This window comes from Anopheles funestus, chromosome 2RL (assembly GCF_943734845.2).
Source record: "Anopheles funestus chromosome 2RL, idAnoFuneDA-416_04, whole genome shotgun sequence".
Taxonomy (NCBI): domain Eukaryota; kingdom Metazoa; phylum Arthropoda; class Insecta; order Diptera; family Culicidae; genus Anopheles; species Anopheles funestus.
The window spans coordinates 46,619,388-46,635,474 of NC_064598.1; the positions used below are offsets into that span (position 1 = coordinate 46,619,388).

Below are 16,087 nucleotides of genomic sequence, written 5' to 3' on the forward strand. Positions count from 1 at the left end.
TAGTGTGTGTCTCTTCTGCGGGAATATTAGGGAATACGGAATATGGAGCGAGAACGAGAGTGAGCGAGCAAGTTGCGTAATAACATCAGCAATGGGAGGAAAAGAAACAGGCGACTATCACTTGCACCCTTCCATGAAATGATGTGATTGTTCAGAGCAATGAAATTCTGCACAAAATAGTGCGATGTGTACAATTTACGATGGAAAAGTTATGCCAAAAGAGAGATTGTGTAGTGTATTTTGATACTTTATTCAATGCGTTTACGTAAAGTTATTTTATTTTTGTAAGAAAAATGAAAGAAGAAACCTAATTTCTTCGTTTATGTCACCTTCGTACGAATATGTTTCGTACAATGTTGATATAAATTTTCATATTATTAATGTGCAAAATGTGCCGTTTTTTTTAAATGTATTCTCTTTCTCTACTAGCAGTAAAAAAATAGTTACATTTTGATATTCGAATTTTATAGTACACCAGTACCGCGTTATAGGGAAGTGGGCAAATTGTCATTTGTTCGCTGTTGGTATTTTTTTCCGTGCGCGCGACTGTGCGAGTGAGTGTGTGCAAGAGTGTGTTTGATCTGTAAAGAAAAAGCAATTTCAAAAAATAGTTATAATCCTAGTTTGGTTGCGCCAAATTCAGGTTACTGCCGCTGTTACACTTCGATTGTGCCGTGCTGTCCAGGTGTTGCTTCTTATCGCTACACAGATAAGCTGAAAAGCGCCAGAAGCAGAGTAATTTTGTTCCTTTGATTAAAAAAAAGAAAGGAAAACAACAGAAAAATAGATACCATGGCCGCAAATGTGCAACAAGGTGGCAACCTGCTTGACGTGCTGAAGAAGAAGATGAGACAGACGAAGGAGGAGATGGAGAAGTACAAGGATGAGTGCGAGGAGTTCCACAAAAAGCTCCAGAACGAAGTGATGAGGCGTGAGGAAGTAAGTTTCTGCGATTTTTCTTAAGAGGTTGGACTACTTACTACAAACAAATTGTTGTGCCAAAAACCACAAACCACAATGTTTTCTTCGCAAATTTGGAAAATATTGCCGCATCCATTTCTATTTTCTGTGTGCCCATTGCTTTTGATTGAAGTAGCTCTGCCAGTCGTCAGGGTGGTTGCGTTCTATTGATGTTCTATTAATAAGAAAACAACATAGAAACAACCACCTTGCCGTGTGCGTGTGGTGAAGCCGGTCGTAAATTGATTGAAAACGAAGACAAACCTACATAAAGAAACATATTCCATGGGGGAAAGAGAACGAGTGAGTGAGAGAATTATGTGACATACACACGGATCTATCAGTTTTAGAAAGCGAAAGAGAGACAGAGTAGCATGTTTGGTATGAATGGTGGCGCATGGACACATATTTTTGTAAAAAAAATAACCATGAATGGGTAAAAGTGTTACTATTAATCAGCAGAACACTGACTCTTTTACAACATACATTCCAGATAGATAAACCTGTCAAAAAACCGGACCAAAAGCAAATTTACCCACAAGCAAAATGAGCAAGCAAAACACGTCATTGTATTTTGCAACAGTGTGCGTTTTGACTTCCATGTTTCTTAGCGTGTGTATACGTGTGTGTGTGTACGCCTTGAAAGAGGCGCTCGTGCATACTTCCGATGCTGTTCTATTATTCCAGGGCTGTTTTTGTGATCATTTCCCTTTTCCCAATTCCGTTAATTGATTGGGTACGAACTGCATGCGATTGTTAATTGAATTGTGAGTTGTACTGTAAACGCGTACAATGTTCCTACTTCGATTTCTTGCTTAAGGGATCATCATCATCGTCATTATTTTGATGCAAAAAAAACCTATATTTTGAGCATGATTTTCCGATCTTAATTGATCACAAAGCGGGCAGCATAATGTTTTTGGCAGGTCTTTTCCCCTGATCATATACCTCAATCAACCACAGCGCGTAGGGTCACTTTTTGTTTGTGCAAATCGATGAAAATGGTGTCAAAACCGGGAGGTGAAATGAAGTAGTTGATGCGTGGCACGCCACCAGCTAGGTAGAAAATGGGTTCCAATAATTGTTTGTTGTGCAGCGTGTTTTTGATGTCTATTTTTATAGCTTCGGTTTATTGTGGCTAGGAAAAATGACCTCCTTCACGGCTGTGATGAGCCGTTTCCTCAGCGCACAAGCTTTCTCCTTTCTTCCATCATTATCCAACAGAACTGATCGTCAATATCGCGACTAAACGAAACCGGCCGGCAATGGATGTGAAGTGGATTTGAAGCCTGATCGTGTCGATCATTTTTCCCATCTTTACCCCTTGAAGAAGGGTGGTGTGTTTGTAATAATGCTAAAACCACCACCCCAAATCCAGCGACAGGTCGCTCTGTGTGTGTGTGCGTGTTGCCATCGGCGCCCGATATCTTGCTCTGTGCCCCTTGCCTTTGAGGGTGGTAAAACGAAGAATGACGCATCCCTCGAACCGGCAGCATAGACATAACCACCCGGCCGGGCCATGTAACGAACCAATACCACTGAAAGGTTTGTCCGCTGGTTTCAGCGTGCTATGAATGAGATATGCTTTTTTTGTCTTTGCCTGCTTTGGTAGCCGGTTCCTTCTCTCACCTGCACGCGAGGTGGTGAAACAACGGCACAAAGAGAGAGGAAAACCAACACACGAAACACCACCTCGCGGTATGCTGAGGTCACTACGAAAAGTGCCAGTGGAATGTGTATGCGTTAATTCGCGATACCGGCAATGGGTGTGTAGATGATGCAGAAGCGAAAGAAATGCCAGCTTTTCAGGGTGAAGAAAACAGCAAAAAAAAAGCGCATCACCACCTCGCCCTACGGGATGTGGACGGATTCAATTGAAATGAAAGGGGAAAGAAAATATGCAACCGAATCTCCCCCACCCCTACGGATGGTTGGACCCACTATGCGTTTATCCCGTCGGATTCGGGTGCTACTGGTGGATGACCAACCGAATGATGGTCCGACAGATACGATGTGCCACAGTGGCATGTAACTGTTTGCTAGTGCATACACACATTGCGCGACAACCAACGCCCTGTTGCCGTGACAATGCGTTTTGCGATACTGACCAGCAACGACGGGTGGTAGCGTGGGTTTGAATCAGAATTATAAGGCTTAAAAACATGGAACTTCGTAGGGTTTTGGGGCGTTATGTAAAACGGGAAGACTTAAAGTAGGTACAAGAATTGCCATTATTGGAAGAAAACGTCACCGAGTGTCTAACGCAAACACTGAGATGGCCAGGAGTGTGTCTCTACATCGTTGAAACAACACGCCGTTTAGATGTATGGATTGACCTTGAGCATAATTACCGATCCCGAATGGTGGGGCCCGCATACATCTATTTGCGAAGAGACGAGAAGTCGAAACGTTCCTATCCGGATGATGTCAGCGCGTTCCGTTTTGTCATCTCTTCAGGGTTAAGCAAAAATCCCCTTCTCACATTCAAATTGCCCGAGGGAAGGTCAGCTGAAGCCTATTGAATTATGCTCCACTTGCTGGCTAGAGGGATGAGTATTAATAGCAAACTGCAAAAGGGATGGGTGAGGTGATATCGTGTTTCTGTTACCTCGAATTGTTTCGAATTCTATAAGCACTAGACGACTCATCAAAGAGTGTCGTTTGGGGGGAGCGGTTGGAGATTGCTTCGATGATTATTATGCTGATTTACTGCTTTTCTATAGTGAAGAGACAGGAGCGATTGTTTGGCACTAACGCGAAACCGTTTCAACCTGCATTTTTTCTATTTACATTCTATGTACCTAACTGTACAATTAGTTGAGTCACGTTGATTTACCATTGCAGGTTTGTTGCTACTAAAGTTAACATACCTCCTTGGTTAGGTGACACATCACACGCTCACATGCAAGGTTCGTAACAGACCCAGAGCTCCGAGGGCGATGTTGTTCTGCATACTTCAGTATCTGACATGGACAACAAACGCGCCTTATCTTTATAAAGCACACCTATGTATTGATAACCCGCATCGTATTGTGAAATCGGTCCCGCGGGGAGGTAGTGGTTTTGGGTGTAATTGTTCGTGCTTCTGTTTGAAAAGTGCTCCAATATCGTCTTTTCTGGCGAAGATTTACAAGACGATGTTTTTAATGTTGGGTCCTTCACTGTTAAACTACGTTTACTCATTTGCTGTATTACTTGAAGGCGATCGCTAGCAACGGATGAATCCCCAACATACTCCACCACCACCAGTGCCTCCTGTTGGATGTTTCTTTTTGCCAAAGCCACAAAGCTGGATGACATCATTCGCCTTTCATCGCATGCACGGTACTGCTTGGTCGCAAGTACTGCGTGTATTCCTCTCCACGGCACTATACTGCACATGGTTGCTGCTAGGCCATGGTTTCTTTCTTCGGTTCGCTGTTCACTCTCGAGTATGGGATTGCCTTATTTGGTAGCAATATGTAGTCAGAAATGGAGAAACGATGTAAAAAACGGCTTACCACAGATGGAAGAGAGGTCACTAGAAGGCGACATCTTGGCCGGCGGGGGTTCTGAAAAGGGGTGGCGGATTGTTGTTGTTACTGCTTGCAGTTGTTTAATGTACGCGTGTTGTACTTTCACTGGCAGTGGCCTTTTTTGTCCTTCTTTAGGATGGGTTACGTGACCGAGTTCCGGTAAAAGACCGGTGTCAGCATACTGGAGATATGCAAAATGTGTTGATTTTTTTAATTTTAATAAGTAGACATTGCTAGAACACGTTCTGGGCTCTAGGCCAGTGTGACCTTCTTGCTGAAGGACTGACATTGCGGACTGTATCTCAAATATAAATTGTAAACCATTTATACATACTCCATCATACCGAATTTCAAAACATTTCTAATAAATTCTGTTTTCTTTTCTCTTCTCCTTGTAGGCCGAATCGGAAGTTGCCGCTCTGAACCGTCGTATTCAGCTGCTGGAGGAGGATCTCGAACGTTCGGAAGAACGTTTGGCATCCGCCACCGCTAAGCTGTCAGAGGCTTCGGCCGCTGCCGACGAGAGCGAACGGTAAGTGGTTTGGGTTCTAGTGAGTGGCGGACGAGTGAGAGCAAAAAAAAACAACATATACACCCATCGGGAACAGCCTATGAGCCAGAGAACACTGTAGCATCACAGGCTCCGTGTCCCTTCCCGCGGAAATATGGCACACGGAAAGCCAAGGCCAACGAAATCAAACTGAAATAACCGAGACATCAAAAGCAATGAGAAGGATAACGTGAAACAGGAAGAGAAAGTTCTTGTAGAACCACGTGGCGTATGTATGTGCGATCTGTCAGCCATGCAAAGCAACTCGGAACCGATCTTTCTATCATCAAACTTTCGTTTTGTCTGACGTGGAGTTTTTTGCCTCCATCTGTTAGAATTGTTGTTGTCCCTTCTTGCAAAGCTCCATTTTCATCGTCCATCGCAATCGCTTATTGTTCAATATTCGCACTTTGCCCTTCCCACATATCTACAGGATCCGGAAAGCGCTTGAAAATCGTACAAACATGGAAGACGATAGGGTAGCAATACTGGAGGCACAGCTAGCCCAGGCCAAGCTAATAGCAGAGGAAGCAGACAAAAAATACGAAGAGGTACACAATATCCACTCCTTCGGACATGTCATGGGGTATCATCTCATCCCAACACGTACATTCCCTTCCTTATTTCCATAGTATCGAGATAAATGTAAAGCTACCCTTCACGGTTTATGGCGCTATTAGAGATTTGGATGTATTCGCCTAAAGGTATGCAATCGTCAATCGTTCCAGGATGATTTCCGATCGGATTTCGAAGAAGTCTGATGAATTAGACATGCTAAAACATTAAAAAAAAATGTTAGGACCCGTTAGATTTCCAATTTGAGTTCCATTAATCCATATAAGCTCAAAATAACTTAAAAAGTGGTGAATGCATACTTCCAGGCGCTTCACATCCAGTAGAAAAGTTGCCATTTAATTCGCCGTTAAGGGATGTATTACATTTATTTTCAGTTAAATCCGACTTCCTTACAGTATAAAACAGGTGCCATCATTTTACATTCACTGCAAGTGCAATAATGATCCTTTACATATCTCTAGATCATATTATCTTCAGTTTTGTTCGTTCGGTTCTTTGCAACAAAGTGTTTCTATCCAGTTCGATGGTGTTGATTGACGAATGATTTTGGAAAATTATTTCCTGTGGTTTTGTGCATTCGCTAGGGCCCCATTCTCGACGTTGTCCTTCTCCTTCTTTAGTCTCTCGGCTGCCTGTTTCTAGCAACAGGATAAAACAATTCGCGTCATCCACGTACAGAAGAGGTTTCCGGTGCAATTCAGCCTCTGCGTGGAAATTTGTCATTGTGTGCTAGTTTTGACGTCGTCTGGTGTCTGGCCGATCTGATCCGTGTCCGAAAGGAAACATGATCCACATCACTTATAATGGTTCTTTGTTTTTTTTCTTCTTCTTTCTTTCTTTCTTTATCTTTCTGCGTTTATCAATCTTTACACGGCCAACAAACACCTTACACACCTGTATGAAAATGGTGTTTGGGTGATTTTTGGACGTGTGATTTGCCATTTATTGCAAATTTCCGTATCCTGCGCTCACTCACTCGCTCTCCACGTTTGAAAACACAAACGAAAAAAAAACCTATGTGCCCCACCGCCAACGAAAACTCGCCTCCCCCACTCGCCCATTTTGCCCCAAACCGACAACGTCATCGTTTATTGTTAAACAAATTTAATTTAAATGTAACAAAAATCCTTCTTTTAATATCCGAAAATTGTTAAATTATTATACTTAAACATACCAATAATGTAATGTTTCAACCGGGCTGTGATACATTTGTAATTGGCTAAATTTTACGAATTGAAAAAAAAAACTGGCACACGCGTATACCCTGGCGCAACAAAAAAATAATAACAACAAAAATGCAGCGCTCGCAAGGTTCTTGAGAACCGTGCCCTGGCCGATGAGGAGCGCATGGACGCCCTTGAGAACCAGCTGAAGGAGGCCCGCTTCATGGCTGAGGAAGCCGATAAGAAATACGATGAGGTGCAAATGCTAGACATCACTTGACTATAAACTAGGCTAGGCTGTTTTGTTTTTAGTGTGTGGCCAACAAAAAAAAAACCCTTTTCTTGCTTTGATTTGTGGTAATGCGCTAGTTAGGGCTAGGGAAGCATGTGAGAATGTGTGTGACTGTGAGAGCCAGTCGGAACGAAAGGATTGAGTGTGATCGAGCGCGCCTGTTAGTGCTTTGCTTGCCGCAAATCGCAAGCAAAAGGATGTTTCATCTCAACAGGAATGTATGGCGTGTATGAATGTTGACTGATATGCGACACAGTGTGCGATTGGATTGGTTGAGGCACAAACATTTAAAATTAAAATTCAAAAACAAACCCCAAAAACCTATTGTTACTGGCCACTCGAATGAAAGAGATTTGATTGATAGCGAAAGCGAGAAAAGTAGAAATCGAATAGAGCATGGTGTTAAATTGCTACTAACACATTTAAAGGTGGCACACTGAACATTGGGTCCCCGGAACACAAAAGCTAGGTTATTTTCTTATTTTATGAAATTGTGCAACTATATACTCTTCTCACAAATAATCAACCACTTTTGCATCCTTTCCGGTGGACCAATTCAGTGTGTGTACGCGTGTGTGTTTCAAGAATGAAGCTGGTGTAAAATGGTCAAGAGAATCGTCACGTGTAGGGTTTCTGTTGGTGCATGGTTTACGAAAACGAAAACAGATAAGATGTGTGTGCACCACATGTGTTGTTGGTGAATGGAGAAAACGAATGTGATAATTCTTTCTTCTGGTGTTTGAAATAAATTGGCTTCCGGTTGCACTACCTTATGTTAACCACTGTTTGGAAAATATATCTTGCCAACGTTTGTGATCTGTAATATGTCTTCCCACTTTGAAACAAAAAATTGAACGTTATTATTTTGAGTTTTTATGAATCACCAGCCTAAATCTTGCCAAAATTAATGAATAACCATTTTTCATGTCTCTTATAAGCGGTGCTATTATTCGAGTAGAGGGACTAAGTCCTCGTAATAATCGTTTTGTTTCTTCTTTCTTTTTTTTCTTAACGTTGATGATCAACGCATTGTTTAATGGTCTCTGTTTTACGTTAGCTTCCGCTAGCTCTATTATAATGTGTATCTCGACACATTTTGTGTTTTTTTGTGATTTTTTTGCATTGCAATTTTTATTATTGCCCCGAGAAATCGGCTGGCATTCAACGTGATCTTCCACAGGCAGATAAAATAATGTAAAATAGTTTTCATCTTTGACCACCAACCATGTAACTCACCCTTCGGTGGTGTGAATGCAATCATTTTGTTGACAGAGAATGGTTCACAAATAGAGAAATGATGAAATGACCTCCTTCAGTGCTCCTAAGATAAACCCCATCTTGGTCACTGTCTACGCTCGAGGGGGGCGGGAATCCGTTTGAATGCGTATTTATTCAGGCCACCCTTCTTGCACTTCGTATTGAAACATTGCTTGAAACAATAAAAAAATAAACTATCAAGAAACAGCTAGAAAACCACCTACAAAGGAAACCCCGCGACGCTGACGATTCTCGTGTGCACCAAAGCTTCTTTTGTATGCTAAACTAACCAACGGTGTGTTTATTTCGCTGGGTGTTGAGAAAACTGCTCACTCAAGCAGGAAGAGCAAAGCGTGTCCACCACACCATCCTGTTGTGAAATTTTCACCCAGATTTTGCGGTTGGTGTTTTTTTTGGTGGTTGACGTGGAAAATGTGTGGTGTGCGCAGACCTTCTCCGGGCAGGGGTCATCATCACTCAGCATAAATGAAACGATGCAATGCTTGTTAGTAAATGTTGTTGCTCATCATAACGGAGACGAAGAACGTATGGGGAGAGGGTTTTTTCTTTAGTACGGGTGCGTGAACGAAAAAAAAAACACGAACGAATATGATGAAATCGGTGCAAGAACTACGAAAAGATAAACGAGACGCTTACAATGAACGCGTGTGCCTTTCTTGTTGTGTGGCCGTGATAAAGCCAATCATTAACACAATCGGTGCTTTTGTAGGACTAAACATGTAGCGAAAATGTGAGATAGAAAAGGGAAATGTAAAGCAGAACGAAATGCAGCTTTTTTCTGTTAACAGATATTGTGTACGTTGAACTCATTATCTCGACGACATGTTTTAGTGTAGTTCTCATTTATGAAAGCAAAAAGAAAAACAACGAACCACATTCTTTCCTCCCTGGAATGACAATAATTTTGAATGTTACACAAAAAAAAAATTATATCAAATAATGCCTAGTATTGCCTTCACTGCATCCACTTTAATTGCCAGCTTTGTACAGAAAATTTCATTCTATTTGTAAAACATTGTTCCGTCCATTGGGAAACAGGAATGGAAACACTAGAGAAGGGAATTAAAACTACACAAAAGCAATAATATAAAACGCTTACAATTTTTTAGCGAAGTTAAAATCCCAAAATCAAATCAGAATCTAGCTGTAACATGAGCTATCAAAATCATGTAATTGTTATGCGAAAACGAAACTCCTTTCGCCATTTTATAATCGATCATGTGTAGCATACGCACGCGGCACATACATATATAAATATATAGGAAAGCTGATTGATGTTCATGTTAATATACTCCGGGGACAGTTTCACCCTCCATTATGTTATTACTGACAGTAAACCCCAACCAATGCGACGTGCGATCGAATCGGAATCGGGAGTATAAAACCCAACAAGTCAAAGTGCTGCTTAATAAAGGAATAAAACTATTAAATAATACAACGGAGACGTTATATTAACATAAATATATATACACACACACTCACTGACCGATGAAAAATATAATATTTTAAAATGAAGCAATGAGTTTATTTATCGACTATGGAATAAAGGAATGCAAAACAAAACGTTTGCATACAAACTGCGTATCTCCTGTTTATGTGTGTATTGTAAAGAAGCAATAAAGCAAAATTTGTACTGTTTATAAATTTATTTTACTATATTTTTAAGCTTATATCGTAACGTTTACCTTCATTCTATTTGTTTTTTTTTGTCCAATGTTCCTGTTGTCCGAAAGAATGCGCCTTAATTATTTTTATAATAAACGATAAACGAAAAAATACAAAATGTGATTTGCAATAGAGACTGTCTGTTGGCGAAAAGCTATAAAAATGTTTCTTTTTTTAAATTTTCAATTATATGCCAAACTATTTTGTTTTATCTTTTTAGTTTTTTTATTATCGAAAGATTGGATCGAATATAATGTGATCCTATCTTTTCGCATTAAGAATTGATTAATAAAGCATTTGGAAAACACATTTTAAAGCCAGTTTTTGACCGGTGTGTTCTTATTGTCTGGTAATCCAATTAATACTAAACATGGATAGTTTTTCTGTAAAAAAATGGAATTCCACTTCAGACAACAGAATATAATTTGTTGAAATTCTGAGTAGAATATCCTTAATAATTTGCTTTGATTGTGTTTTGCAAAAGAGTTGGGCAACTCATCAAATTTATCTACAAACAATGCTCCTAAATTTGAAAGCTAGGTCAAGCAAATGACACTGTTAATATGATCAGTTGTTACCCTGAATTTCTCCCCTTGATTTAAAGTACTTCAATTTTCTCAGTTTATATCAAATGAGATTAAAAAAATAATTAATGTGGTGTAATTCTTATGAATGAAATATTCTACATTAAATATCGATCCGATATTAAATATCGGAACATTTGTTGCATTGTTTAGATTGTTTTAGATTTTATGGTCTTAAAACCACGTGCGTTGTGCGGATAGCAAATGTTGGAAAGTCATGTTAATGATTTACGAAATATACGATACCGATGTAGTTATCTAATCAAGTTATTTTGTACAACTTTGGGCACCATATTCAGGTCTGGGTAACTCATGTCTGAAAAACCCAGTCCGTATGTATCAATGTAGATAATAAGAAAAAAAAAGACATTTATTGCACCACCAAGTTTAGTTTGATTGGAAATTGCTTAAAATCGATTAATAGTGGATTGAAAATGTTTAAAGAAAGCTCTAAGAAAATCATATTTTGTAATTTATCTGAATTATTTGATATTATCGTTGGGGCGGTGCCACTCCATTGAATGGTGGCACGTCTATTCGAATATCTTCAACGTGCCATGCCTTCCTCATTAACTAAAAGGACATTCTCGCCTTCTGCAAAGTAATCCTTGTAGATTTGAAAAAAATGTTCGAAAAATAAACTATCCTGAAACTGTTTGTCTTTTAGCTCCTGAAACAATTGGATTGCTAATTGGATGGAAATTACGTAAAAAAAAGTTTACTTTAAACATAAATAATGACTCTAAAGCGATAATAAACTATCTGCAATATAAACCTTCGCGCATTCAATAGCATTGAAATTAAAAATACATTTAGTGAAGGTTTGTTGCGACTTTGCATCTCAAAAGGACATTGGAATAAATTACGAAACGGAATGAAGGTAAACGGATTCCTTTATCGTATAATATTTACTTAGAACTGAAGAAGAAAACAAAAGACGAAAATGATGAGCAAAACATTTCTAGTAGCATTGCATTCGTTCCTGCAAGAACTTTGTTGTTATGCTACTAAATTAATAAGAGATTTAGATTTAAAAAAACTGGTAATTAATGTATGATCACCAGTAAAGCACATACTTGCATGCCCGTGTTATATGTACCACGTTTCAGTTGGCAAAACTTTAAGGACGAATCTCGAGTCGAAAACATTTAACACAGGAGTTTTGTTTGCTTCCAACTAACAACTTGTCTTCGAGTGTTTCTTTCGTTTTAAATGTGTCGGCTGCATGGAACCGGATACGATAGAATGTCCACTTAAATATGATGATACTAAAACCTTTCGATCTTTTCCACCCGTCGCCCATCCGTCTTCCTGCACCATTCTCGTCCTCGATTGATCGGACGGTGGCACAACATTTCCGGAACTTCTCTCGTCGGATGTGTAGGTCGCCCGTAAATTGGCCATGGTTGAGGCGGATCTTGAGCGTGCTGAAGAGCGCGCCGAAGCCGGTGAAGCGTACGTACTCTGGCCCTCTTTCCTCGTGTTGTTTCGTGTGTTGCGTTTGTTTCGTGTGTACTGCTAAGACCCACTCTTACATTGCATTTATTAACACATTACTCGCTACTGCTGCTGCGGACTTTTTGTTGTTCTCCTTGTTGTTATGTTTGTTTCTTTTTCTAACCTCCCCCACCTGCGAGAAGAAGCGTCCGCCCGGTTCTAGCCGCTGAGAAGCCCTTCGCGATCTGGATCTGGATCGATGATCGTTCACACTGGACTGTGTCGGCTATTTTGCTCCTCTGTATGTTCCTGCGCCTACTGCTTGCACCGATTTATGGATGAGTTTTATTACAAAATTAGAGTGCACACCACCCGCCCAAGGTTGGAGGTGGGGTGGCATGGAGTGCATGAGTGGTTGAAGGGAAATTATGCATCGTGAGCCAAAAGCAGCATAAATAAGGGCACCCATTTCGAAGAAGAGGTCAAGTAAATCACGTTTATTGACTAGTGAAAGGTGGGAGGCTGTTAATTGGCCCCCCGATTCGAAAGCTGACCGGATCCGGATGCATTCCTAAAGAGAGTGATGCACTTACGATCGAACACAATCTGTGATCTTCGTTTGAAGTTGCTATAACGTTTAAAGGTTAAAACGTGTTGCTAATTTCTCTTCATATTGATGGATTAGGAAGGTTTTCTAGTGTACATTTCACTAATCAGTTTTGAGTTTTGTGTTTGTTTGTTTGTTTGTTGTTGTATGCTTTTTAATTTTTTTTAAATCTGGGACATTCATCGACTCCAAATGTGTCCCGGGTTTTGCGCTGGAATATGACCGAATATTTTTTATATTTATATTACACCCCTCTCCCCAAAAAAAATCCTACCCTTCATTCCCCATTTTGATACCATCATGTTTCATCTACGAATAAAATATCATTCATACTATCATCCGCTGATCTTCTCGCTAGTTGTGACACTGTGAAGGTAAGGTGTAATGTATATGTCACGCTTGATCGGCTACAAAGAAGAGACACAAAGCAAGCAACTGGTGGATCTTTACCGCCCCGAGCGAAACCTACGGATCCTTCAGCGATCACGCAAGTTGTGTCCTTCAGACACAGCGTACAGTAGTTGTTTGTCCTCTTCTTTGCGATGTTCAGCGATGTGGCATCGTTTCGCCAAACACCTTCGCACACAAACACAGCTAGTGATCGATGATGAGAGTACCATGACCTACCGATGTGATATACTAACCTCAACCCCTTTTTCTTGTCTACTTTTACCCCCAACAACGCCTGCACACAATGGCGCACACACAAACCCCGGGTTGGTGTTATGCGTGCTCTGCTTGTTTTTGTGCTGCTTGCAAAAAAAACCGGCTGTACAACACACACCGATCGACGGATGATCAATTTTTGGATGCGTGTCGTGTTTGCGACTAACCCTCACCTCGCCTTTAACTATCGAAATAAAAATAAATAAAAATACACCCGAACCAACCGAATCTCGTCTGTGCTGTACCACCGACAATGCCTTATTGGATATCGATTGGGTCCGGATGACATCGGCAAAACAACGACGATAACGACGACGACGACGACGATCACATTGGTGCGCTTGTGGCCCGGACACTTCAACCGCAACATCGCACCTGCAACTTGTTTTCGTGTGTGTTTGTTTGTGTGTGCGTGTGTATTTGTGCGCTTTCAACAATAACAATATGCCCACGGCGGTCCTAACCCTTGGCGATGGTTCCCCACCCGATGCACTGGTGGCCGAACTGGAACAGGTGGCCAGAAAGCTGGTACTCATGGAACAGGACCTCGAGCGCTCAGAGGAGAAGGTCGAGATGAACGAAAGGTTTGTATGGTGTACATTAACTACTGACGGTACGGTAATCCGTAAAACATCGATAAGAGTTATCCGTTACTAAAGCTTTATCTTAACACAACTATCTGCTTTTGTTGGTTTTTAAAAATTCAACTATTTTAATGCATATCAACTTGTCATCAAAAAATACTAAATTGATTTCTTTTCACTTCTTTTTCCCCATCTACGATACTTCGGCTACTTGCATAATTTGCAGCAAGATTGTCGAGCTTGAGGAGGAACTGCGCGTGGTCGGTAACAACCTGAAGTCGCTGGAAGTCTCGGAAGAAAAGGTAAGAATGTTCCGACTGCACAAACGGCCACTAGGGCTGGTTTTCTTAGCTAAGAAAATCATCCTTCGAACCGTTTTACCCCACACAAGACACGTGACACTGTACTGTGAAGTCGGTGTTGTTGGTTGATAAAGAGTTTAATAATGATTGTTTCAATGGTCACTTTATCTCTTTATCATCAAACGCCAGACTAGAACTTATTCATAGACAATTGGACGCAAATTTGATTTACCCATTCGCAAATAGACATGAACCTGTTACCTACCTGTAAAGGTTGGCCATGACTGACACAATTGTTGAAAAACAAATTTCCATAATTTACCAACTTTATACACCGCACTACTTGATATTATTTGTAAACTCGTCTAAATCGACTTTATTTTTTTTATTTCATTTCCAAACAAAAATTCCAATTTCTTTCCCTTTCACCCTTATCGAACACCCTTTACCCTCTTACTGTTCGGTTTGTGCCGAACGAAAATTGTTTGTGGGCCCCATCTTTGAAACGCCACAAATCGCAAAACGTTTGTGTGGTGTGAATTGGTTCAACTATTTCACCGTCTCGTTCATCCCAATACCGTAATTGCTCTGTTTTGGCAACTGTGTACTCTGTGCACACGATTGCGTAGGCTAACCAACGCGAGGAAGAGTACAAGAACCAGATCAAGACCCTCACCACCCGTCTAAAGGAGGTACAGCATCTTCTGTTGCCGTGCTATTATTTTTGTCTTTATGCAACCGCCCCCCAAAAACCCGCGTGTGCCGTGAATGTTGTGTTGTGTTTTTTTTTGCTTTTGAATTTTCTCTGTACCCTTTCCGGCCGTTTTGTTGAGCAAGAAAAGTTAAAAAGGACATTTCACCTCTTTTCCTGTTCTCGAAGAAATCGCGTGTGTGTTTTCTATTAGTGTGTAGATTTTTATTTTCTCTTTCACGTACTCCTTATAAAGACTTTAATACCCCTTTCTCCTAACAGGCGAATCCATCTTTTATAATACACAATATATCTTGTGTTTCTACTCAGCTCGACGTAATTTCGCTAAGGATTGTGTTGCAAACGCCTGAAAGTATGCAATCACGCGCTACAAAATCACGTTTAACAGTGTTGTGTAGCATACCTTCAGGCGTAATCTCTCAGCCACATTCCTGCAGCGATGCGTCGAGACTTTTACAGCATAAATTTTATTTCAACGATAAAACATGTATAAAAAAAGATCACATTCAAATTACCTACACACTAGTAGCTCATTTTCTAATACATACTATTTTATTACTTTCATATATATTCCTTCCCGTTGACGCGTGTTCATCTGTTCGGTTATCAACCAACTACTACTAACCCATCTAAATAAAAATGCCAAAAAAACGATTAACCTGCCTGCATCAAAACAACATCAACCAAACAATGTAAAATGACGTACAAAAATCGAACATAATCGATAATCGACGATGCGGTAATGATCGCGCAACATACACACACTCACACAACATGATCTTCGTTTGGTCGATGATCACCTGTTTGCTGTTGATGTTTTGCGCAACGGATGTGCATGTGTGTACGCGCTTGCGGGCGTTCATACGTTGCCCGATTTTATTGTACTGACCGCGTGTGTGTTTGTGTGTGTGGAACTTGACGATGATGATGATGATGATGAATCCTGACGGGACACAATGATGTCCCAACCAACCAATCGACCGGTGTGCTGCTGTAAATGAACGGACACGCGCGTGTAGGCAACGCAACGAGAGGAATCGTACGGTGGCCAAGTGAGAGTGTTGGATCAACGTCTCAAGGAGGTACAGGACCACTGAAAATGAAACAAATAATTTCGCAGTAGGTGTAGCGTGTCTATAGTACACTTGTCTTTAGTTTTTGGGGTGGGTTAGATTGGGCACCGGACATGCGTTTCT

General features: G+C 40.7%; 1 protein-coding gene across 26 annotated transcripts in view; it reads left to right on the plus strand.

The window, feature by feature from the left end:
- Positions 1 to 16,087, plus strand: part of LOC125765411 (tropomyosin-2) — an 83,876-nt gene that overhangs the window by 10,376 nt on the left and 57,413 nt on the right. For 6 of the 26 annotated variants that reach the window (XM_049430505.1, XM_049430503.1, XM_049430499.1 and 3 more), the window contains exons 2-6: positions 4,874 to 5,007; positions 6,903 to 7,020; positions 11,968 to 12,038; positions 14,104 to 14,179; positions 14,809 to 14,871. In XM_049430505.1, coding sequence (XP_049286462.1) covers positions 4,874 to 5,007; positions 6,903 to 7,020; positions 11,968 to 12,038; positions 14,104 to 14,179; positions 14,809 to 14,871 — 462 coding nt within the window. Of the gene's footprint in view, positions 1 to 432; positions 940 to 4,873; positions 5,008 to 5,458; positions 5,577 to 6,902; positions 7,021 to 11,967; positions 12,039 to 13,806; positions 13,878 to 14,103; positions 14,180 to 14,808; positions 14,872 to 15,910; positions 15,974 to 16,087 lie in introns of those variants that run through there. The other 20 variants (XM_049430494.1, XM_049430493.1, XM_049430490.1 and 17 more) reach the window with 11 other exon arrangements.